Raw genomic sequence first — 25,614 nt, forward strand, 5'->3', positions numbered from 1 at the left:
CTTCCCTCCGCTTGTCACACACGCCATTAACCAGGCCAGCCCTGGGCAAGTCCCAGAGGGAGGCTACCCCCTAGGTCTTTTTCCCAGGTCCTTTTTTCCCCTCCCTGGGGTCCCTTCCTCTACTTTAGGTACCTCTCACCCTGCTTGTCTCTTCTTCTGAAACCTTGATTTGCATCTTAATGCGAACTTACGTTGCAGTACGACCTTGCCCGAAGACTACTGGCTTTTTAGCTAAGTGCAGAATAAAATGTCTGTATGCAGCATTCAGAAGGAAAATGTGGGAAATGTGTTGGGGCAGAGGACGCAGTCCAGCAGCCCGACACCCGCCCCAGAAGCAGTCACTGATCGTGCCCAGGTATGTGGACGGCTAATCCACGCCTGGCTAAGTACTTTCTATCAGCTCATCCTATGCCCGGATGAGTAGGCAGGAGGATGTGGGATGAGGTTGGCATGTGCCGATGGTAGGGGACTAACTAGTCTCCTGCTGGGCCCTCTCAAAGCCTCCCAGAGCCTCTTGTGGGAAGCCACTTCTCCACCTCCTACAGACCCCACCTGCCAGCCGCACAGTCCCATTGAGTCCCGCCGAGCCCCGAGCATCCCAGCCAAATCTGCGTTCCTGCCAGACTGTGTCATGTTTGTTTTCCACCATGGGTGCCGTGACCTGGAAAGCAGCCGCCGTGATGCGACGCTCGCCCTGATTCTTGCAGCCACTAATCGAACAGTTCAGAGGGAACTGCGCCACGAAGCCGCCCAAGGGCTGGAGCAGATGCAGCCGACTCATCATAGCTGGGGTGCTCCCAAGGGCTGCACCGGGGGAGGAGCGCGAGGAGCCCCACGCCCAGGGGCTCCACAGCCTGGGGAGTGCTGCCCGGGACCCCTCCAGGGACTTGTGCAGAGCCTGGAGGGTGGCTGGGGGGCTCCCGCAGGGTAGGGGTTCAAGGGGTCAGAGGAAGACCACTTCTCAGGCCCGGTTTCCTCGGGTTGCACGTGCTGCCTGATAGCCACGGTGGGAGTGAAGACGGGCGCTGAACAGTGGCTCCTGGTTAGTGAAGGTTCTGATAATCCTGCCTACCATCAGTTATTTCATTTCCTTTATAATTGCATATTCTGATATCGTTTCATTTATTAAGTACTTATCATGAACCAGGAATTGTGCCAAGGGCTTTACATATTTTATCCCACTTAGGGCTCAAAACAAGCTATGAGGGAGGTCCTATTATAATTTCCTTTTTACAGACGGGGAATAGCACCCAGACAGGTTAAGTGATTTGCTCAAATTTCCATAGTGAGTGGCAGAGCCCACCACGTCCAGCTAACCCGTGCTTCCAGCCTCCACAGACACTGCCCGAGTTGACCGTCTTCTTGCCCCGGAAGAGACCCCTCAGTCATCAGCCGGGAGAACTCATGCCCTATCCCAGTCATGGGCTCCCCTGTGCTCAGGCGCCCCAGCCCCTCTCCCCGGGCTAAGGCCAGAACTTGCCACTTTCCAAGAAGCCCTACAGTTGGCTTTGCTGGTCACCGCCATGTCTCTGAACTGGTCAACTTCTCCTCCTCCCTCTCTGTCCCCATTCCCCCTGCCACTGTGCGCATGACCCTCTTGGCCTCGCCCCCTTGTCATCTCTGCCTGTGCTCATCCAGTGTGACGCTGGGAGCGCGGACGACTGGCTTTCCTTCCTTCTCGGCAGCAGGCTGGATGAGCCCTCCGTGCCAGCACCTTTCCCTCCCCCAGCCCCGTGGATGGAGAATTCTGGTTTCCTACGTGAGCCCAGGAAAGAGATGAAGGATGGTGTACAGGTCACATGTGGGGGCTCTAGAGTCAAGTAGCTGTAGGTTAACTCCTGGTTCTAAAACTTACTAGCAGGGTGCCTTTGATAACATTGTCACTCCTCATAGCGCCTTGGTTTCCTCATCTGTTAAATGGGGCTAATGATCTTAGTAGCGCCGACCTCATCCAGGTTGTTATAATGTCTACGTGAGATGACGTATAGGGAGTGAGTGCGGTTCTGGGTGCCAGGGGAGCATGCAGTGAAAGGTAGCTATTATTTTTCTTATTACGAGTTTATGATGAAGAAGGCTGGGCAGAAGCCAGGCTAGCTGAAATCCAGAGGACAAGTGGCGGGTGTGGAGATGGCCCAGCATGACGGCCTCTCTGATTGGCCTGTCCAGCTCTTTCCATGGCTCCAGCAGCCTGTCAGCACCCTAGACTGGGTTCTTACAAGGACACGGGAGAGACTGACACGAGAGCCTCCCAGAGCAGCCAAGGGAGGGGGTCCCAGAGAAGGTGCTCCAAGACAGCACCCCCCCAGCTGATGGACAGACAGGCTTTGTCAAAAAAGCTCTTGTGTCTGAGATTGGGATCAAGAGGGTTCTGACCCGAGTGGCCCCCAAATCAGGACAAGCCAGCGAGGACAAGTTGCCAGTATAGAGACTGCTAATCTTCTTCTGACTAATCCACTTACTCCTTTCCTGTTGCTTAGAGTTCTCCTGACTTTCGGGGGCAGTGGGGCCGGCTCTCTGCCCACACATTCTGATGCCATCCTGGTGCTCGGCTGGAGACACCTGGACGCTGGATTCAAGATGGCAAATGGTCACATTCTTTTCCAACTTGGGCGCGCACGTGTGTAAGCACGTGTGTGCCTGTGAGTGTGCGCACCCTTCAGGGGGGGCTAGAGCTCAGTTGACGCGCTCTGCGGGGATCTCTGGCCTCGGTGGCCCCAGCTCTCCTGCCCGGCGTGAATCCTTGCTGGCTCTGTCTTAGCTGATAGTACATTCAAGACCTAATTGTTATCTCAGCAGAGTAACTCCATTATTCATCCTGACACCATCCCCTGTTAGCTGTTTGTTGCAGTGATGTTATATTAATGAGGCCTGCAAATAAATGACGGGAGATCAGAGTGCTGACTTGTTTCTCAGGCAAGCTGGCTGACATATTTATTTATTTGTTGGGAACTTTGCAGCGAGTCTTTCTGGCCCTGGGTGGGTGGCTTTTGGCCTTTCCTGCAGAGATTTGGTGCAGGCTTACAGAACATACTTGTAAATGTTCAAGTCCCCAAACACTTTCACGAATGTGTTCACAACTGAGAGAATCCAGGAAAGAAAAAAATCTACTTTCAATTATTCGGGCAAATGGAGAGCAGAAGGAATTCAAGAACAATGGATCATCTCCAAAACATATTGTATCCACTATTATTTGTGCTTGGTTTTAGAGAGCAATGCACACGGTTTTCTACATTTGCTTTTCTTTCCCAGTTACACATACCTAAGATAGTATTAAAGAGAATTTATGTTCCCTGAGCATAAACTAGTGAGGGATTGGGCAAGTTAGTGACATTGAAAAGTTCACAAAGTAAAATCTACAACGTGGTCAGTGGAGAGATGACTGTAAAACCGGCACCCCTATGGCCTGGCATCAGTGTGACCTTATTGGGCAATGTGGCAGGTGAGTTCAGAAACACACGGGAATATTCTTTGGTACCCAAATGGTGACAGATTCCTGGCCAATGAGAACCTTGCACTGGAGATCTGCCCCTTGCATTTCAAACCTGCTCTCCTTATTCTTCCCCCCGATCTCTATCATCACCTGCAGGTGTGAGCTGCATCCTCTGGGTTCCCATTAAGCTCAGATGCTTGAAAAGAACGAACCACCAGCCTCAGTAAATTCCAACTTTCACCTCAACCCCATCACCCCACTGATAGACACAATCAGAAATGAACCAGATCAAATCTGATAACTCTAATAAACATACATAATTAAAGTAATGTCTATCCTGAACGGGCAAGAAGGGGGTCACCGAAGTTTAAACATACCCCAAATGCCTCTCCTGCTCCGCCTCCACTCATAGGAATAAGCGTAGACCTACTTATGTCTAGGAAGATGGTGAAGGTGACCTTGAGGCTCAATAAAAAGGGTGGCCAATGCTCCCAGGTTTTCTGGCCTCCCCTGGGACCTTCCAAAAGAATTGATCCTGGGCACAGATATTTCTGGTACACTTGTGGTGGAGTGAGGTGGAAAAGTGTATAGGCAGGGAAAACCCCTCCATTCCTCTGACCTAGACAGCTGGCATGGTACGGTGGGGGAGAGTCTGCATTCTGGAGTCTGAAGGCCCTGGTTTTGAATTTGTTCTGCCACTAACCAAATGGGTGACTTTGGGCAAATTATTTACTTCCCTCAGCACTGTTTCCTCAACTCTTAAATGAAGATAATTGTAGGCATATTGCAGGATGTTTAGGGTGAGTAGGTATGCAAAGGTTCTGGGGCACAGTCTGGCTATTATTATTAATACTCCTAGAACTAGGATGTGGATCATGTCTGTTCATGTCTCTGGCCTGAGGTAAGTGTCCTCGTGAGGCGTCAAGACCTGGATACCAGTGGTAGTCCTCCTTCTCAGCAGAAGACAATAGCAAAGGGTGCAGAGGAGAAGTTTCTGTCCTAGGTCCTTTGGAGGAAGCAGAGTGGCCTGCCTCCTCCAGGTGGCCCACATTTAGGGATAGGTTGGGACTCTGCAGTGAGGGACTGCACCCCCGGCCTCCCCAACCGGAACTAACTTCTCCACGTGACAGTGCATGGCACGCAGTAGTCGCTCATTAAATGAATATTTATTTCTTGCAACCCTCTGTTATGGGTTGAATTTTATCCTCCTCAAATTCATATGTGAAAGCCCTAATTCCCATTACGTCAGGATGTGATCTATTTGGAGACAGGTACGTTTCTGGAGATCATCAAGTTAAAACGAGGTCATTAGTGCGGGCGCTTATCCAATATGACTGGGATCCTTATTTAAACAAACAAACAAAGAAAAAAATCAGAGACAGACATAAGAGGGAATGTCATGCAGAGATGAAGGCAATGCGTCTACAAGCCAAGGAATGCCAAGACTATTGCCTTTTCAAAGCACCGAAAGCGAGGGAAGAGCCATGGAACAGATTCTCCTCACAGCCCTCAGGGGCCCAACCTGCCGACGCCTGGATCCGGGACGTCCAGCCTTCAGCACTGCGAGATGGTACAGTTCTGTTGTGTAAGCCACCCCGTTGGTCGCGCTTTGTCACTGCAGCCCTAGCTGACCAACATATTCACTTTGAGTGGAGACCCCTGTCATGTGAGCTCTAAAGCCCCTTGACCCTTCCTATATTTCTCTCCCCTATTACATATTTCGTCGTTTTTCCCTTTCTGCCGATGCCGCCCCTTCCCAGCTCGTCAGAAAATGTTGCTTCTGGGCCTTCCCTCCTAGCGGGTGGCTTGTAACGTCCTCCTCTTTGAGGTCCTAGCAGTGCTGGAAGCAGAGCAATGTGATAGGCCAGGCAGCTCACGGCCTTTCCAAAGCTCTGCACGTCTCCCATCCCTGGGGTTGAACAGGTGACACGCGCACAGACACTGGGATGACAGCTCGAATGGGAGCAGCCTGGGATGCCTCCCCTGGGGGGCAGTATCATGATCACACCACGGGCTGGCTGAGAAGGAGCAGACGCTGGGTGCTGAGGGGGACGCTAACCTGAAGTTTATGCAGACTGAGAAATTCTTACATCGTCTGTAAGACTTGTCCTCCATGAAGCTGCCACAGGAGGTGGGTCCCTAGGGGTGGGCTAAGTTGCCATGGAGACCGTTGGGTGAGAAGGGGTTAAGGATGAACACAGCTGTTCATTCAACTAAGCTGAGCCCACTCCTTTTCCTAAAGCAGAACTCATTTGAGGTCAGGGCATTGATCTCCCCGGCCCTGGGTAAGGCAGTGCCCATTCCGGCCCCTATTTGTTTCCAGCAATGGAAATTCTGCTGCCTCCAGCAGCCACCACCTGCCATCATAGAATCCTCCCCCTTTTATCTCTGAGGGAGGATCTTCATAGAAAATGGCTCTTGCAGATGAGTTTGCACGGAGTGGGTACACATTTTGAAGGCAAGGGCCAGAGACAAAGGGGAGGTACGTATACAAAGGGACGGATCCCATAGAATTCTGATTATTAAGAAAAAGATCTATGCCCATGTCAAGGAATTAGCCAAGAAAGCCAAGGTAAAGAAAATGAGCTGATTCTTCTTAAAAGTTACTTTTAACAAATGATCCATTTTTGTTAACAAATGCTAGAGATGCACCAGAGGTCGATTCTTCCCATTACTGGTGATACTAACTTCGATCGCTTGGTAAAAGCAGTGTCTATCAGGTTTCTTCTCTGTAAAGCTTCTGTTTTTCTTGTTGAGATTAATACATACTTGTGGGGAGATGGCTTGAGACTATGTAAATATCCTATTTTTCATCATACTTTCATTTACTAATTTTAGTATTCATTGGCCATTCTTCCTGAAATAATTATTACCGTGAATTTTGCCAAATGGTGATTTTCTATTCCCTAGGTCCTTTTACATTTTTGAGTTAGAATTCTAGTAGAAAAGCTTCCTCCCTCCCCCATGAATTATTTGTTTATTTGTATCAAGAAGGGGCATAGATTCTTATTTTATTCTATTCCTTATAGTTGATTAGTATCATTCATTTTCTTGCTCAGATTATCCCAGATTTGGCTATGGGGGCCAAATCAAGTTGGCTCCTGTGCCCTTTTGACAGGTAGTTCACATTTTTGTTAGTACTCCTTGCCATGAATATATAACCTAACTTAAATCATAAGGAGACATTAGCCATCTTCAAATTGAGGGATATTCTACAAAATAATTGTCCTATACTCTTCAAGTGTCAAGGTCATGAAAGACAAAGAAAGACTGAGGACCAGAGCATGAAAGAAACATGATAATGGAACACCACACGTGACCCCGGATGGGATCCTGGGTCAGGAAAAGGGGGACAATAAGTGGGATAACTGGCGCAATGTGAATCAGCCATGTATATTACATGGCATTATTGTATAAATGTTAATTTCCTGATTTCGATAATTGTACTGTGGTTATGTAAGATGTTAATTTTGGAGAATCTGGGTGAAGGGTATATGAAAGTTCTTTGTACTATTTTTGTACCTTTTTATAAGTCTAAAATTATTTCAAAAATGAAAAGTTAAAAAAATGGAAGATGACTTTTACAGGGGAAGGAAGGGAGGTTGAGGGTAGGAGACACAAAAGGAAAGGAACTATTCCTGATCATAGTGGATAAAATATTCCAGGCCTGGATCCTCCCTCTTGCATGGCTTGTCCCGAATGATGTCCCCCTGCATGGCTTGAGACACAGCATGGATTTGTCTCTCCTCCCCAGAGATGAGCTTTCATTTCTCCACAGCCTCTACTTGAAAAACGCCAACAGGAGACCCCACTGCTTGGGGCCTCCGACTCCTGCTGCTGTGTTCACTGGGAAAATCAATTACAGCCTAATTACCTCAGGGGGTTAATTAGCATCATGTCCCTTGGGTGTCCTCTGTGAATGGAGCAGCCCATCAGTCCCCGGTCAGTGAGCAGGGGCGACACCGAGGCAGAGACTTCCCAGGGAGATGCCTGCCTTAGGGCTGGGAAAGTGCCCCTGCCAGTCGGGGAGAAGACGGGGCTGAGGCAGCAGCCAGGGTGGGTGGAGGTGAGAGGTGCCGGCGGAAGCGGGTCCCTGCCTGATTTAAGCTCCCCTGTATCTCAGGCACAGAGATATAGAGACTAACAAGTACAGATGCAAGATTTGCGGGCAGAGCAGATTCTCCGGCCAGCAGTTGTTGGAAACCAGTGGAATCAGGGAGAAGGCATGGAGGCCTGAGCAGCTCAGGGAGCTGGCGGTGTGAGGACAGAGGCTGGGGCCCTACCAACAGTCACTGCGAGCACTCTCGCGGCGAGATAAACACACAGGATGGCACTATCACGGGCCGCGTCCCAGAGTAAAATGAAATGGAAGAAACCTGGTCCTTGAGGGGCGGTGTCTGCACGCTCACAGCCTCTTCCCACCAGGATGAATGAGAACCTAGATGGCAGGAGACACTCTCCCACCGGACTGTGCTTTCCCGGGGAAGCCCTGCCATGTGGATGGATGGCATCTTCGATTCCACCCTAGCTACGAAGGTTAGATATCAAGGAAGGGGGAGCACTGCTTCCTGTGCTACGTTACTTGAGCAATTAGAGACTTTATAAATAGTTCTAGAATTCAATAAATCTGAGCTTCAATACCAGCTCTACCCCTTATCGGCTGTGTGAAGTGGGGCGACCACGCCACTCCTCTGAGCCTCATTTTCTTCATCTGTAAAATGGAGGTGAGAATATTTACCTCCCCCGGTGGTTATGGGACGAAACGAGACGGTGCCAAGGACACTAAATAAACATCAGCTCCCTTTCAAATAACCCATCTGTAGGTTAACAACACTCATTTGATCTTGAGGGCTTTCTTTCTACGGATCTGAAGCTTCAAAAGGGTCACAGGATGCTCCAGGAGCTTCTCAATTCTCTGTGACATAGGTGAGAGCCAAAGGTGCTTTCTTTGGCTAGTGAGGAAAATGAGCGGGAAAGAGGGGCAGTGCATCCACTCGGGAAAGAGGCAGAAAAGGAGCAGCCCCGATGCTTTCTTAAATGAGCAGACCACAGCGCTACCTGCCCGTGCCTTTATTCCCAGTCACCACAAGGAACGTGCAATTAGTTTCAAAGCACGAGTGACAGTCGGTGAATAGGGAGCCGCGAAGAGTGATGCACACATAATGCAACCAAAGTTAAATACAACTGTTCCTCTCCCAGGCCATTCAAAACCCGAGCAGCTGCTTTTTCATTCACATCATCTATTCATCTGCCTTTGCAATTTGCTATTCAGGAAACATCATTTTTTTTCCCAGGATAATTAATTACCTATTTCTTTCCATTAAAATGCACAAACAAATTGGGACAGAGAGTAAATTCTGGGAAATGGCACGGTGGCCAATGTAGTGCCTGCCTTTACTTTTTTCTTCCGTGTTCAACTTTGCAACTCGGAGCTAATTGCGGCTCCTGAAATCACATTTCTGCTGAGAAAAGCTAAACCTGCTCTCTGAAATGTTTACCCACCACGCAGCCAATTTCCCGTCCCCACCTGGCTCTGCCGGCCTGGCAGGGAGGCTGGGCTGCCTCGGCCTCCCTTGTGTGCACGCGCCCATACCGACGTGCACGCGCATTCACGCACTGGCCTGAAGACACACATCCGTGCGCTTGTCAATTACACCCGGATGCGGGCCATCGAGGTGCCCAAGAGAGGCTTCCCACACTCCGCATTCAACGTGCACTACACTTAAAATCCTTCCATGTGAACTCCTCTTCCACTGCCCACCCACCCCAGGCTGGCTTCTGGCCACCCCACCCTGTTCAGGGGACTTATGGGACTCACCTCGGTGATTTGGGGGTTGGAGCACTTAACGTTGTGGCTGGACCAGTCAAGCCAGGGGCTGGAGGGGCTGGGACAGTGCGGCTGGAGGGTGCACCTGCGCTCGCCGCTGCACCAGCCGCACTCGAACTTCCGGTCGGCCTTCAGGCAGAGGCCGCAGCTCTCCCGCTGGGCCGCACACTTGTAGAGATGGACTGCAAAGAGAGGGGGTGACACAGAGGGATTGGCGAGCGCTCCACAGGACCGTGCCTCTTCTCGGAGGCATGGCCGGTAATGCCAATGATCGCCATCATCCGTGCAAGAGTAACTGATGGGGAACAAATACTAAATGGAGGCTCTTTGTTGCTGAAAGTTCTTACAGAGAATGCTATTTAAGAGTTCTGGCTCTAGACTGAATTGTTATCAGGGCTTTGATAGTGGCCTCCCTACTCCCTAGCGATGTGACAGGATGTCACCTCCCTGAACCTTGTTTACTAAATCTATGACATGGGGATGATCATTGTTTTTTGGGAGGTTTGAAGGAGGTGCTGTGTCTTAAGTGCTCAGCATAGTGCCTGTAACATACCTGATGGGCCACACAGGCTTATTCTCTTTTTTTTTGAGGTCACATGACGTTCTTCTGCACTCTTTCCCACATGTGGCCCTCATCACAACAGGTAAGGACTGACTTCCTCATTTCAGGTAAAAATGAAGCTCAAAGAGGTATATAATGACTCTTCTTCTTTTTTTTTTTTTAAGATTTTTATTTATTTATTTGAGAGAGAGACAGAGAGAGGACAAGAGTGGGAACGGGCCGAGGGAGAGAGACAAGCAGACTCCCCACTGAGCGGGCTCGATCCCAGGACCCCAAGATCACGACCAGGACCTGAGTTAAGTCAGACGCTTAACTGACTGAGCTACCCAGGCACCTCAATATATAATGACTCTTGAAGCTTACTAAGGTTCATGCCCCAAGCTAGGATGGTGAAATTCCAGCTCTCTCTGCTGCTAGACCATAGACCTTGAGAAGAGAGAGGCATCCCGCCCGTACACTGGGAACGGGGTGATCTGGGAGAGAGGTCAGCTTGGCTTCAAGAGAGGCCAGGAGGCTGGCAAAGTGAGGGCAGAACAGAGAAGGAGAGAGTCGACACAGTCCTGTTCATGGCCCCCGGAGTGGGGGGGGTGACATTCCCATGGAGGACAACCTGGCCACTTAACAGGTCACTTTTAGAGTCTGCAGACGCTTGGCCTTTGCTTTTGTCTCTTACTGACTTAGAAGCCCCAGGCAGGCCAGTCTGCAGAGCTGTGTTTTGGGAGCCGGGGACTTTGCTGTCGCCTACTGATGTTTTGAATTCAGAATCCTGAGTAGAATTCTCCAGAAGCAGAATACTCAGAGAGTCATTTCCAACTTCTCTGGTCAAGCAGACAGACGCTTTAGGGACTGGGGGGAGGAGGGCGCAAGTGCCTGTGCTGGAAATCAGGACAGGCCCAGGGGAGGGGCATTTTTTTTATTCCTCCGGGTCCTCATCCCGTTCCTCTGCTCTGACAAGTGTCCCTCAGTCCCAGCTGCAGGGACTACATTTACACATCCTCATGCCCAGGGCTTCTTGCAGCAGAGGGCAGGAAATGGGGATGGTTAGACGAACAATTACACAGTGAGCATTTGAACACGCACAGACGCTGCACATCTGATACCTCATTTGGTCTTCACTCTCACTCCACGAGGAGAGCGTCCCTGCCCGCACTTCACAGGCAAGGAAACTGGGGTGAAGGCAGGGGCAGTAAGTAGTCTGAGTTCCCCTGTCTATAAGTGGAAACGCCAGGATTTGAACCCTGGTTTCTTGGACTCTAGAACCCAAGTCCATAAACACTGTGGCCGTCTCCACCCAACACGGCGCTCAGCCTCCAGAAACACCTGGGCTCTCGGAGGGACGACCACGGAGATGGTGCTGCCCAAGTGCTCCGAGATGTCGAGTGCCACCAGGGAGGTTCTGACATGACCGCCTGGATGTGGCTGTTCTCTAAGCTCCAGGTGCAAAGGCCACCTCTGGGAACCAAGCCCAGATCCTCAGCAGGGAGAATGTCTGTCTCTCAGCAGTGAGGAAATCTGGCCTGGGTATGAAGAGAAAGAGAACAGAAATCTCCCTGGTTCAGTTTCTTCCTCCCAGCCTAAGAGGCATCGATGTCCATGCCAGCGTTCCGGTGGGGGCCTCTGGTCCTCCCTCTGCGCCCCTGGGTGACCCTCAGGCTCAGGGAGAAGCTGGGGCAGCCCTAGCTACTTGGAGTAGTGAGATGTGGCTCATGGTGTGAGGAGAGGCGCCTGCAGGGAGGAAGGCTTGACGTCCCCCAGCGGCCCCAGCTGCTGGGGGGACAGTGCTGTGGTCCAGCACAGGAGCTCTGAGATCGGACAGCCTTGGTTCAGATCCTGGCTCTCACTTTCTGATTCAGCCTGGTTTTGTTTTTTTTCCTTTCTTTTTTCAGCTTTAGTGAGTTGTAATGGGCAAAAAGAAATCATAAGGTATTTAAAGTATGTACTGTGATGACTGGATACACATATACACCCTGCTAGGGTTCTTCCCATCTAGCCAATTAACGGATCCAGCACTATATATATACAGACATGTAGTGATGAGAAACAGGTATTTAGGTTGTACTCTTTCAGCAGATTGCAAGAATACGGTGCAGTGCCATCAACTACAGACACCGTGGTTTACACCGTGGTTTAATAGATCCTCAGACCTCATCCATCTCACAGCTCAAAGTTTGCACCCTTTTAACAACCTCTTTATTCCCCCTCCGACCCCCAGCAACCACTTTTCTGGGCTCTGTAGGAGTTTGACTTTTTTTTTTTTTTTTTTAAGATTCCACATATTTGTCTTAACAGGCGGGAGCACCTGGTGAATTTGCAAGTCACCCTGTGCCAGGGCCAACGCTAACCTGTGCACGGTTCCAATTTCAGTATATGGGTGGCTGAAGCGAGCACTCTTGGTCCGTTCCTTAACCTCTGTGGGTCCCGATCTCCTTATCCATAAAATGAGACTACTACTCGTACATACCTCTCAGGGTTGTTACGCGGATTAAGGAAAATAATGTCAGAAAATCACTGAGTGGCCGCCTGCCCGCAGGCAGAGCCCATCACATGGGAGATGGGATTGTCACTCCGAGAGCAGAGTGGCACGTTGATATTTGCCGCTCGGAGGGTAACGCCTACCTGGCATGTGGGAGGAGCTGCACGTGAGTTTGGAGGACGAGGAAGAAGGAGCGTCCCTCTGGGCTCAGCCCAGCTCCTGGCTGAGCTTCGCTGCAAGAGCCGTGGGCCTGCGTGCTCCCGCTCGTCCCTCCTCCCCGCCCTGGGGCCAGGGGCACAACCGCACAAACCTTCTTTGTGCGGCGGCCGGACCAAGGACAGGGGAGTCAGACCCTAACTGGAAACAGAATGTCTACGTCCCCGGAAACCGGCAGGACATTCCTGCTGCTGCCTTCCTAGGACAGGTTCTTCAGACACTTCAAAGTCTCGGGGAGCCAAAGAAAAATGTGGCGAGCCGGCAGCCGCCTGGCAGATGCTCTGGTTGCAATAAAACAGGGCTCCCGACAGGACTCCTTTGATGGCTCCAAATGTTGCTCTAGGATCCTCTGAAGAGTTCCGCTGACGGAGGGAGTGTATTATTCATGGCACAGCGGCTGGCCGGCTCTGATCCCTCTGCCCCAGTCTTTCCCGGGGTCACGGAAAGATCAAAACTCTACCCGGAAGTCCTGCTCACCTTTCAGGTCCTGCGGGTTGTCGATGATGAAATTCCCATTCCACACCACGGCGAAGTCCACGGCCAGGTTGCTGATGTCCATCCCGTCGTACTGGTACTACAGGGAGAGGGGCGGAGGGCACAGGCTCGTGAAGCTCCCTATCACAGGGGGTCAGGGATGCTGCTGGCATCTCGGGGGGCTAGGACTACAGCAGGAGAGAAACCAGGGTCTCTGGCTCCCTCTGGGCTGATAAAGGAGCAGAGGGAGAATCAAGAGAACCCCATTTGCTGCTCGAGTTAATGTCTCTGGCACCCTCCCCCTGACTCCCAGTCACTAATGCCAAGGGGATCCCGCCCAAACCCCTTAGTGTGGTGCTCAGTGCCTCCTGTAATCCAAATCTAAGCCCATTTCTCCAACCTTCTCTGCCACTGCCCTCCTACGGAAAGCTCTGAATCCACCTGTCTCCAGACACATCTGCCCGAGCCCCTCTCTGCCTCCGTTCAACTCACATCTCCTAAGGAGTACCTCTCTCTCCCTACAGCCTTCACCCTCCAACCTGCCTGTGTTCTTCCAGTCCAGCTCAGACTCACCTTCCCCGGGGTCCCCGGGGCGTCTCCTCTGACGTCCCTGCTGGCCCTCCCCCAAGCTCTCTGGCCCTGAGCATTGCCAGTTTCTGTCTCTCACTTCCTGAGAGCCGCTCCGCATCTTTTCACATACAAGTCCAGTCTCTCTAGCAAGTGCACGTCCTGCTGTGTGACCCCCCCAGAGCACTGAGCAGAGCATATGCACTACAAACAGGGCTGCAGCGGCTGGCTGGTGGGCTGGGCGCTGCAGGGCTCCTCTGGCTACGCGCGTGAGCTTTACTTTGGCCAACAGTCCATTAGGGAAAGAGCTCAGGGCCTCTGGTCACAGATCTGACCAGGCCGACCATGAAAGGCCTCAAGCTGTGGCCAGGAGTCCACTCTCTCTCCCATGCTGGTCCCCCAGAGGACCCGCAAGCCCTGCACACACTTCAGAAATAGGCCCTCTGGTGGCCCAGCGCCTGCCCCTCTGCGAAGAAGGCCTCTGGGAATCCCCTCCTGAGAGACCTGGCCCGCCCCAGCCACTGAGCTCTCAGGGCAGGCCGTGTTACTGTCCTCCCTCCTGCCCCCGGCCCTTCCGGCCCGCTTCCTCCCTTTGTCCTGTTGCATTTCTTTCTCATCCCACCTTCGCTTATGCTTGGCGGCCTTCCACTGATTACAAATTCTATCAAGCGCCTGTGACCTGGGAATCTGACAGCCCCCTGATAAGAAGCCCAGATTCTCTTTATCTCTCCCAGGCGAATTAGCTTCCCTCAACACCTTTGTCACATCTCTCCCCATCTCCAGCTGACCCCCCATAGTCAGAGACAGGAGTTGGCAGATAAAAAGATCTTCTCTGGGCTAGTATTATAATTAAACACCTCGTGCTTTCTGTCTGGTGTGCAGGACTGCTTTAACCCTTGCCGCTCTCGAAATTCACTGCTCCCTCCATCTCCCCTCCTACCTCCCCTCACTCCATTCTACTTCTGCTGAGCTCCTGGCCCGCTTTTCTCTGGTTGATGCCTAAATGGCGATGGGGGTTTGTGGTGGAGTCCACAGGCTTTGGCTGCAATTGTCACTGGAGGCCAAGAGGTCTCTTTAAACTCAGAAAGAGCACAAAGCTCTCAACTGCTGCCAGAGGGTCCTCATGACCTTTGGCCCCTCTGTCACCACGAACCTGCTCTGCTCTGGTTGATAGGTGCTGGGTGCATGCACCCTCCTCTGTCCCCAGGGATGTGGGGACAGCCTGTGCACCTGGAGGGTTCTGGGAACTGGGGCAGCTCAGGCTCGGGCCTTGGCACGGGTGTGAGAGAGAGCCCGGCTGCAGGCAGGGCAGGCGTGAGTCCGCTCACCGAACTGTTCTGGCACTGGACACTGGAGCTGTTGAAACGCAGGGCGGGCACGCGGTGGACCGCCCCCTGGATGTTGAGGACACACTCATAGCCTCGCTGGCCCGACTGAGGCTGGGGCAGGTTCCGAGCCTTCAGAGTGATGGGCTTTACCTCTCCGACTGGTATCAGGATTTCCTCTGTGGGCACCAGCTGGGGACAGTCCTGGGGGAGCAAGCAGAGAGACGCCATCTGTCCTGACTCACCTCGACTGGGGCAGGGGGCAGGACCCAGGTGCCCAGCCAGACCCTCTTGTACCCCAGTGGGCTGCCCATGAGAAGGAGACACCTCGTATAAGGGGCATGGGGGAGTCAGCAGGGCGAATGAAGCCCATCTCTTAGTTCCCAGGGCTTTGATATTGTCATCCCCAGCCCGCACGTTGTCCCGGATCTGGTGTGCATGTTGCAGTTTCGGAATTAATTTCCAAGCACCCTCGTGGCAGGTTGCGGATTTTATCTCCTGCCACACAGGATAAAAGAGGCCCCTGTGTGTCCCTGTCCCCAACCTGGAACGCCCGCCTCTCAGCTGCACCCCCACCCCAGCTCCTGTCCCCCTCGCACCGTCCAGCCGGAGGCATTCCGTTATCGACAGCTTCAGCTTCCCACTCTGGCTGAGTCGGCCTTTCCAGGAGGGGGATCAGCCCTCCCAGCAACGCTCTAAACACTTGCTCTGGCTTTTTATCTCATTTCATTACCAGGCCCTGCGTGAATGCCATGTTGCTTCGGAAAACAAAACCGAAACAAGAAAGTCTTGGTGGGGAGGGGCTGTGGGAAGGACCAGGAGAGCCCAAGGAGATGAGGGAGCCAGACTGATTTTTGTGAGTTCTATTCCTAGATGTTGCTTCTCTCCCGAAGGTCATGTTGCCACCTTCCCACAGCTCCGACCCCCTGACCACTTTCTCCCTTGTGGGGAGGACAGAGCCCAGGAGCCTCCGGCAGTGAGGACGGTAAGGGCCAGCCACCTCCACATGCGATCATTTTCTGACTCCAGGGACCAACGAGGGACATTCTTGAGGGAGGCACCTGGCTCCCCATCCCCTTCCCCTCTGCAGTGGTCTCAGGGAGCATTTGGGCACATGTGGGACTTGATGTCGCTATCCTGCTGAGGCGTGCTACTGGCGTTTAGTGCCCTGGGGCCAGAGCTGCTGAACTTCCTGCAAGGTGTGGAACAGTCTTGAACAAGGAAGAGTGTCCCCATCCCAGTGCTAAAGGCGCTCCCTGGTAGGAAGCCTTTCAGGACCCAGGCAGTGTTGAGCAAGGAACAGCCTTAGCTTCAGAAATGGGAGGAGACCTAGGGGACCTCAGGGGGTGCTGAGGCAGTCGCTTCTCTCCTCTGGGCCTCAAGTACAAGCCCTCACTACCTGGCCTCTGCCTCCTTCTTACCTGGGGGCTCTCATGACTCCAGCTCCAGCCATCCGGGACTTCTGGTGAGGTCTGAGGGGCTGTGTCCCCAACTCATGGGCCTCTGGTCCCTTGAAGATGCTTTTCTCTCTACCAGAAACACTCACTGCCACCTCCTGCCCACCTTCGATCTCCTGGCCCCTGCCTCAGCCCCTCTGTAGCTGAATGGCTCGTAATTAGGGTTCAAATTCAGCTCTGCAGCTCCTTTTCTAGAAAGCTGTCCCTGACCCTTTCCCTGCCCTGGCCTTCAAGAGGGGTTACAGATATTCTCCCATGATTGTATTTAGCTCTCGGAATTGAGATTTCCTGTTGACTCATTGTCCTCATTGGTGGGTGGGCCTGGAGGATCTCATTCACCTCAGTATCCCTGGTCTGTATCCCAGCTCCTGGCACGTAGCGGACACTTGGTCATTGCTCGTGGGAGGGTAAAAAGAAAATGAGAAAAGGAAACGACAGATGAAAAGATCACAAACTTTCTTTCCACCTCCGGCTTCCTACATTCTTCAGAGATGAGGGTAGAGCCCTGCTTTCTGGACACCAAGAGACCTGAGAAGCAGTCTGATTTCCAAAGCTGGGGCTGGGAATGGTCACTGTTTCTGGACTCACATGATTCCTAAGTGGCCCTGTCCAAATCTAGTAAGGAATCCCGAGAATGTAAGAAACCCTGGCAAAATTTTCCACAGAAGCTAAGTAAGCAGGACCTGGATGAACTTCTGGGGTCACTGGTGCCCTCTGTCACCTGTAGGCTAACTGCATGTGAGGACACCTAGCAGACAAGGTCCTTACAAGAGACAGGATCATAAAGCAACCCCAGAGCAGATGGGTCCCCTGTTTAGAAGCCAGTCACTCCAGCTGCCAACTCATAAACGTGCTCTTTACAGCACTTTTCCTTTCGTGCCCTGAGGGCATGCTTGACAGAGTCTTTCATATATTTATAGCCAAGAAAAAAATGAACACCACTTTAGGGAAACCCAGGCATCCCCAGGAAAAGGAGATACTACTTCCTGTCGGTGGCTAAAAAATCCCCATCGGGTCTAATAAATTAAAATTTTAATTTAGACTAGAAATAAGGCTGAGGTATAATGAGGGTGTGTGTGTGTGTGTGTGTGTGTGTGTGTGTGTGTGTGTGTGTCTGAGACAGAGAGAATAAATTTTCAGACACAGAACTAGTTGCTACATTGTAAGTGATGACTAGTTGTTTTTCATCTCTAATGAGCTCAGAGAACAAATTCAAATTTTAGCAGCACAGTCTTAAAGATGTGTTTCTGGAAGTATGATGTCCTGCGTTAGTAAACAAGATTGTAGAATCCTCTTAACCTCGACAAATTTACATATATGTAACATGTATATTTATATAGATGTTTATTGTATTACATATATATTTACATATAATACACACACACACACACACACACACACACACACACACACACACGCACACCCTCATCTTTCTGTCTGGGTTAAGTCTGGTCCAACCTGGAGGTTGGAGAATCATAAGAAGACAGTTTATGAGTACTCCTTTGGAGTTTTTTGTTTTTTGTTTTTTCTTTTCTTAAGGGATTCTAAAATTTTAGAAAAGAGTCCCATGGTCTGTTATTTCAGACCTTCTGGGACTAAATTTAAAGACAACGATTAGGGGCTTCCCAAATGTCTAAACAGGCTTTAAGACTGCCTCAGTAGAAACAGATGTCTTATCTTTTGCTTGCTTGCTTTTGTTTTTTGGGGGGGTTTTTTTTGGTTTGGTTTGGTTTTTTGCTATTTCAAGCCACACAGAGTAGGATTCTTTCTTTTATTCTCTAAGGTGAAGGGAAGAAGGGGTTGGGGGGCAAGTACACTGTCTTCTCCTTCGGAAAGAGGGGAAGATACAGAAGCCTTGGGTTGTGAGTAGCTCCGGTGATTACGTTACCGAGGAAGCAGCGCGTCCTGGGTAGCGAAGGCATAGTGCGGGCTGAGGGCAGGTGCGGGAAAGCCAGCAGCCCAGGAAACCGCCAAGTTGTGGGAACTTCAACGCCTCAGGGCCTTGAGGAAGGCATTGGGTTTCATCAGATACAATGAGGCCACTTGCAACCCAATTGTTTCTGTGAGCACGCACACACGCGCACAGACGCGCGCGCACACACACACACACACACACACACACACGGTTGCTGTCCTAAGAAAAAGGGCGCAAATATTCACGCTATGCTTTTCCTGCAGAATGTTAACACGGTTATTCGTGTTAAAATGCCCATCACTGCTGCTGGTCTCCACTGTCGTTAGGTCATCTTACTCTTCTGTCTCTAGGCCAGCTGGCAGCAGGATCACCTCCTTGGCAGCAATCTGAGTTTCTGTCAAGATGAACAGATGTCCTATTTGGGACTATCCCGGGGCGGGGGTAGGGTGGGGAGGAGGAGTCATGGCTCCGGGGCGGGCAGGACCCTGGCGTGGGAGTGCCTCGAGGCTCGCAGCCGCTTCTCCCACCCCGTAGAGCTGTGCTTCTCAGCAACGGCGACACTTCGGCCTTGGGAAGCGACTTCTCCCATGTGGAAATGGCATTATCTTCACCCACTGGACTTCAAAGAGAGAGAGCAGCCAGGATCCTGGGAAGCTAATCGGATTTATTTGGTTCTATCTTTCCCCTGGGACGGGGCGTAAAGAAGATATTTATGTATCTACATCTCACTAGGCCTGGTTTAGCCATGGAGGGAGATGAGCTTTCAGAGCTGAAAGCTATACATACTCCTGCACACGCCTGCTTGCTAACACCATGTCACAGCTTGATCCGGCCCAGGGAGGCAGAGATTTGGGGGGCCCCATCAGAGATCGGCTGTGCTCTGCACAGTGGAAAGCTTTGGCTCATAACCTTAAAAGAGCTCAAGAGATGGTTCAGTTGAAATTCCGTTTCCTCATGGATAAAATGGGGCCAGAAATATCTGAAAGCCCTAGGTGGGTTGAAGGAGGCCTACGAAAGGATGTTGTAAATGGCAATAAACTGGATTAACAACACGAATATCACTGCGTATTTCTTGGATGTGCATGTGTGTGTGGAAAGGCAGGATCAGAGGACGTCGGCTCACTCACAGTCAGCCTGGGGACATTTACTCTGAGTCACGCGGTCCGCATGTATGTGAAGATCTTAGGAAAATGGCTTAACTTACTTAACCCCCCGTTTACTCATCTGTAATAGAATCCATTTCACAGAGTAGACTAAATGAGATTTTACATATATATATACACACATATATATAATGTTGCATATATAATAAGCACTCGATAAATGTTCACTACCAGTACTTTTGTTTTGAATTAGGTACTTTCTTGTCAAGCCTAAGCATGGACTCGGTCCGTCAGACCTCCGGAAATAAGTAGGCAGGTTCACCTCATGTGCTGGCTGGCCGTGTATCTGCAAGTGGGACTACTAACCCAGCTTCCACGGGCAGCCTCCCATCTGGGGAGATTTGTACCAGTCCCTGCACACCCTGAACCCTCACAACCAAAGAGCATAAAGCCAAATTGGGATCTGGCTGACAAGTGTGGCTGTGGCCATGGAGACAAGCAAGCTAACTGGCTCTGATTTTCTGCAGAAAGCATACTGTACTCAGCTCTTTTGAATGCCTGAGTTCTCTGTAGCCTTGGGCAAAAAACCTAAATTTTTAGCATCTTGGTTACTACATGTGTCAAAAATGAATTATGTGACACTGCAGGTCTGTTTCGAGAATCAATTGAGATGCCACACGTCCATGACTCTCAATCTCTAGGCTCATTTGGGATGGGGCTCGAGAATTTGGAATTTTTTTTAAGATTTTATTTTATTTATGAGAGAGAGAGAGAGAGAAAGATCACAGAAGCAGAGGGAGAGGGAGAAGCAGGCTCCCGCTGAGCAGGGAGCCCAATGTGGGGCTCGATCCCAGGACCCTGAGATCATGACCTGAGCTGAAGGCAGATGCTTAACCGACTGAGCCACCCAGGCGCCCTGAGAACTTAATTTCTAACAAGTACCCAGGTGATGCTCATGCTGCTGGTCCCCCTACCCTGACATACATGCTTCAAGAACTCTTGTCATAGGTGAGAGGATTACAAATGTGTGATACATTAACGTTCCCTATACATCAACAGAGCTAATCGGTTATATATTGTTTTGAGGAAGTAGAAATACAATTTTGATTCAAAGTTAGGGGCCCTTACTGGAAGTATAAAAGAGATATTCTAGGACCCCCAAAGAGGCACCTAAGGGATTTCCAGTCCCCAAAAAACCTAAAGACATCAGATCAGACTCCAAATACAGTTAGGGAAACCTCACCCAAGCTGGACGTGTGCACTTTTGCTGTTGCCCACATTTTCAGGAATGGGGCTCCCCAGAAGCAGAGCTTTGGACAGAAAAGAGCAGGGCTGAGAGCTATTTGCTGGGAAGGGATGTGTGAATGGCTGTGGCCAAGAGCTCTGGCAGTATTCGAGGCAGCCGAGGAAGTGGCTCTCATAAGCTTGCTGGAACCTGAACCTATTTTCTTTCCTGAGCGAAGTCAGGAGCCGGACGTAGACCGGGCTTCCACCCCGGCCTCCAGAGAGCCAAGCCCGGGCCCGCATCAGGGGCCTGCACTCATCAGCAGTAAGAGAATGGGAGTCGGGCCAGGGCCACTCAGGAGAGGCGGGGACAGCTCGGGGACAAAGGGTACTCTCCATCCCAAGCCACAGACATTCAGGAAAGAAAGTGAAACTAATAGGAGGTAAGAAGCCTTTGGGGTCCCCCCCAGGGCTCCTTTGGTATCCATTCAATCTCGAGTGGCCGGGTGGCAAGAGCTTCTCTCAGGCCCAGCTCTCTGGAACATTTCAGTCTCTCCCCCGTGGCTGAGAGGGAGCCGTGTTCCAGTGACTTCTAAAGGGCACGAGGGAGGCCGGCATGTTTCCAATTAGCCTTCTGGCCTCCACAGCCCGGTACAGTTTATTTGTCTTGCTCTGTGTGCCGCTCCTCCTGCCCTCACTCCCAGCTGCAAGCAGGCTTGGCTTTGGGTTTCTCTTGGCCCGAGGGGGCGCCCCTGGGAGAAAACGAGGCAGCTGCTCTTTCTCCTCTAGGTCTGCACTTCTCTCTCTCTCTCTCTCTCTCTCTCTGTGTGTTTTGTGGTCTGCCTCGCTTTATTTTATTGAGGAACTTAGAGGTTTAGAAGTGGCCCATGTGAAGATGGGTGTCTGAGACCCTTTATCGCCGTCTTCTCACGGCCACGCCTTTGCCTCTGAGCTGCCCCGTCTGTGGCTTCTGCTGTTCCTGGTCGGCCTCACCTCCCTTTCTTCCATCAACTTGCTAGCTGGGTTAACCACCCTCCGCTCCAGACCCACAGCCCTTGGATCCTTTCCTCTGAGTAAGAAGACTGGCCTGAAAGCAGTTCCATACTCTTGCAGGATCCCAGGGCTGGGATTAATTTCCAGTGTCCGCTAAGACCAGGGTAGAACTTTCAGGCTAGCTACGTCAAAGCACACCAACTGGCTGGAGGGAAATCTTTTTCTGAAAGGTTTTCAGGGCGCTAGATAACAGGTTCCATCATCCTGGGGCACCTGCAGATGGCCTGTCTTAAATACCACCTGTGGGTACCATCCATGTTTCTCTCTTTCAAGATGGGCATAGTCCCTTTCTGTGGCTGAATATAACACGTATTATTGCAGAAACTCAGAAAAATTCAAGGCCATGGGTGTGTGTTTGAGAAACAGTTCAAGGCTTACTATATTCTTATTATTTTTTAAGCTTTTTGAGGTATAACTGACAAATGAAATTGTAAGATATTTCAAGTATGTATCATGATGATTTGAAATATGTATATCAAGGTCTACTTTCTTATGTTTATTCATGGAGGCAACGAGCACTTCTAACAAAATTAGGAGACACAGAAGACTCTATTTCTTTTTTGTTTTTCCCCATAAGACTCTATTTCTTGAAATCATGGACAAGTATATCCAAGGAGCCCTTCCCGTCAATGGCACTTGGGTAAAGTGGCCAGTGCATCATTCTTTTGCGCATGCATTCTGCAAACATTCACTGAAGAAGACAGAGAGGATTTAAAGATAAGATGTAGCCCTTGCCTACAAGAAGCTTCTAGTCTACTGTGATGGCAACAGACGTATAGAAAGAGTGGAGTAGAACATGGCCATGCTATGCTGTCACTTTTTACATTTGTGGATCTTCTAAAAGGTGGAAGAAGAGGGGAATGTGTGTATAGACACGTGTGCAACTTATATGAATACATAGGTCTCTACCCAACCAACTGGCCGTGCTAGGGTGTGAAAAACATTAAACACGAGAAAGGGAAATTGACCAAGCAGGCATCATTTTCCTAAGGCATGTTGTGAATGTGTACGAAAGTCAACATCAGCGGATAATCATGGGATGTGATGTTCCTTGGAAAGACCAGCAATTTGATATTTCATGGTGTTGATAACAAAGGTGGGTCAGGCCTTGGGAATGGAACACTGACTGTATAATAAACTGGGACTTTGAGCAAGGCCTGGTTCTTTTCACCAGCTGAATTTCCTTTTCTAGAAGGCCACCCACCCAGTCATACATCAGTCAAAGAATCATTGAAACTTGGAGTTGGAAGAGAGCTTGGCATGAAAGAATGGTTGAGAGTGAATGTTCTATTGAATCGGACTATGTCTGCAGCCAAGCAAAGGGCTTAGACTCGAAGAATCAATGCCATTCACTGCCCTCTTCTAGACAATGGAGTCTGGTTGGTTGGATATGTCCTCTCAGCTTTCAGTCTCAACCCTCAGTTCCCTCAAGCCTTTGAATGTAGAGAGTCTGAAGAGTCTAGAAAATACAGCACATTTCTGCCTCTGGTGTACTTTCTGCCTTTTTTTTTTTTTTTTTGAGTTTTATAATAATGGGGCTTTCTAACACATAGAGTCTCCGGGAAGAAGACCAAGATGGGTCAGGGCAAGGAGAAGGCCAAGCCGCTGGACTGGCCATCTGAAAAGGGAGGGCCACTCAGATTCACTGGGAAACATCACCATGCCAGGGTGAGCCCTGCTTACCTCTGAAATATTGATCCGGCCCTCCTGGAAGGAGCAGGTGGTGGGGTCATGAGTGCAGAGGTTCCGGTATTTGCACCAATGGCAGCGGAAGGCGCTGTTGACACAAGACAGGCACCTGCAAGGATGGAGACAGTAAGAGGCAAAAAGAAGGGAGCAGACAGGGAGGATAAGGGTGACAGGTAGCCCATGTGTCATGATGGAAGTTGGTTATCCTAGTCTTTCTCTCAGGAGGGCTGATTCACGGGGCATCTCCCAGCACTAAGAACTGTGGATTCTCCTTTGAAGATGTTCATAGGAGCAGACAGTAAAAAAAAAAAAAAAAAAAAAAAAAAAAAAAGAGCCCAAAGTGAAAATAATGTAGCTTACAGAGCAGTGGTGTGCTAGGGCTGGCCTGGGGCAGCTCAGGAGAGCTGATTATTTACATTTTCAGGAATTCTGCAAGTGGTCGGCATCATGTTTATAGCTTGAAATCAGCCGTGGACGGAGTATTTACACCATACAAATTGGCAAATGCTACATATCAGGTTTTTTTCCCCCTTGATTGCTGGTAGTTAAATATTTACCAGCAACCCACCACTTATCAGAGAATAGCTTGGAAGACACTTATGAGACAGAAAAGCATGGGGATAGAAATTGGGCAGATAGGATTCCAGGCTTGCCACTGCACCGGGGTCATCTTGAGTAAGTTACTTCACTTTGTGCATTGGAAGTTCTTCAACTGTCTGTAATAAAACTTTCCTTTCTGCTCCACAGAGCTGTTTAGCATCAAACAAGATAATGTGTAGGAAATGGCTTTGAAAGGTACAATGTTAAATGTGAGTGTTATTTTCAAGCGTTTAAATTACCTGTTATTTCAAGCTCTTAAGTCACATTTGAGTGTCAATGACTAGTTCAGTCACCTGTGTTTCTGGGCTTTGGGGGAGTTAATAATATTAAATGGCAATTTCGTCTCCCTCTCCAAGTAGCCAGGCATAGACAGTAATATGTGTGTGGCTCATGCATTTCTTGCCAGGGTAAGCGCTTCTTTCCCTCTCGTTTCACCTGGGGGCTGTGTGTGACCAGACCATTACAATGGAGTTGGGTTTTGTAGGTGGGGTTGGTCTGCCTGCTCCTTGCCAGCTCCCCTAATCTAGCCTCTGACAGCTAGACCAACCTGGAAGGGATACAGCTGGGTCTGCGATATGGCGCCATCTGGTGGGCGCTGTCTTTACATTCAGGTGGATGGGTCTCCATCCAGGGGGTGACAGGCTAATTTGCCACCGTGTATTGGGTGCATTAGCTCATCTACACCTCATTTTCCCTTGCTGCTCAGTCTTATCACCTTCCGGATATGCCCAGAGTGACTGTGTTTCAGAGCTTAGGCCACACTGACTGGTTCTTGCTAAGATCTTACGATTCAGCCGGTAAATAATGAAAATGGACCAAGAATGATGAGATGGGGTTCTAAGCCTGGCTTTTCCACTGGCTGATTTTGTGACCTTCCCTGCAGCATTTATTCCCTGTGGGCCTCAGTTTACCATATTAAAAGCAGGGGGTTGAACTTGATTCTGGGACTTTTTGCTATAAATGCCAGGAGTAGAGGAGGGTAAGATAGTGTTTGGCAATAAAATGGAATCTTTGCTGTCAAGAAGACCTGCCCCCCCACCTTTTTTTGGCTAAAACTTGCTGCCTGTGACTGCATGGCTGTTGCCATAGCGATGCAAAGTGGTGACATCACACCGAACTGCCGTGGAAATGAGGATGCTCTCACAACAAATCCCATCACCACTGTGTTGGGGTTTAAGAAGGAGGTTGGGAGCTTCTTTTTCCAAGATGCTTGCATTTCCCCCACAGGGTTAGCTGGGACTGGGACGCCGTGGTTAGTGGGCAATATTGTGTATTTCAGCTTCCGCCCTTACTGCCCTGCCCCCGCCCCAGGCCATTTCTGCCAATGGTCCTGTCTTTCTCAGGACATCTATTGACTTGTCCCAATGGGGCTCAATGTGTCTCCTTCCTTAACTACTGTGGAGATCCTTGAGTTCTAGCAGCTGATTGCCGTCAGAAAAACCAAGATCAGAGAAGGGGAGACTCAGGAGGACTGGTTCATCTGTCTCTTTCACAGGCTGAAGATTCCTTTCAGGTAGAGCCACAAACACCCCCTCTGTCCACATGGACTGCTGAGCGCATCTTGTCCGCAGTCTGGACCCTACAGACGTGATGCCTTGGAGTTATGTAGACCTCAGATTATTCCTGTCCTGGGATATGGGAAGGATGGGTCCATAGACTATCCCCAATGATTGTTCCCTCTGGTGTGGAGTTGTGCTTG

General features: G+C 50.4%; 1 protein-coding gene across 1 annotated transcript in view; it reads right to left on the reverse strand.

Annotated features, from left to right (window-relative positions):
- PLXNA2 (plexin A2) overlaps positions 1-25,614 on the reverse strand; it is a 205,650-nt gene that overhangs the window by 40,703 nt on the left and 139,333 nt on the right. The window contains exons 9-12 of the mRNA XM_045787800.2: positions 23,310-23,424; positions 14,878-15,078; positions 12,986-13,082; positions 9,249-9,439 (exon numbers count right to left, since the gene is read on the reverse strand). Of these exons, the coding sequence (XP_045643756.1) occupies positions 9,249-9,439; positions 12,986-13,082; positions 14,878-15,078; positions 23,310-23,424 (604 nt within the window). The remainder of the gene's footprint in view (positions 1-9,248; positions 9,440-12,985; positions 13,083-14,877; positions 15,079-23,309; positions 23,425-25,614) is intronic.

This window comes from Ursus americanus, chromosome 2, assembly GCF_024610735.1.
Source record: "Ursus americanus isolate L20-20 chromosome 2, mUrsAme1.1.p, whole genome shotgun sequence".
NCBI lineage: Eukaryota > Metazoa > Chordata > Mammalia > Carnivora > Ursidae > Ursus > Ursus americanus.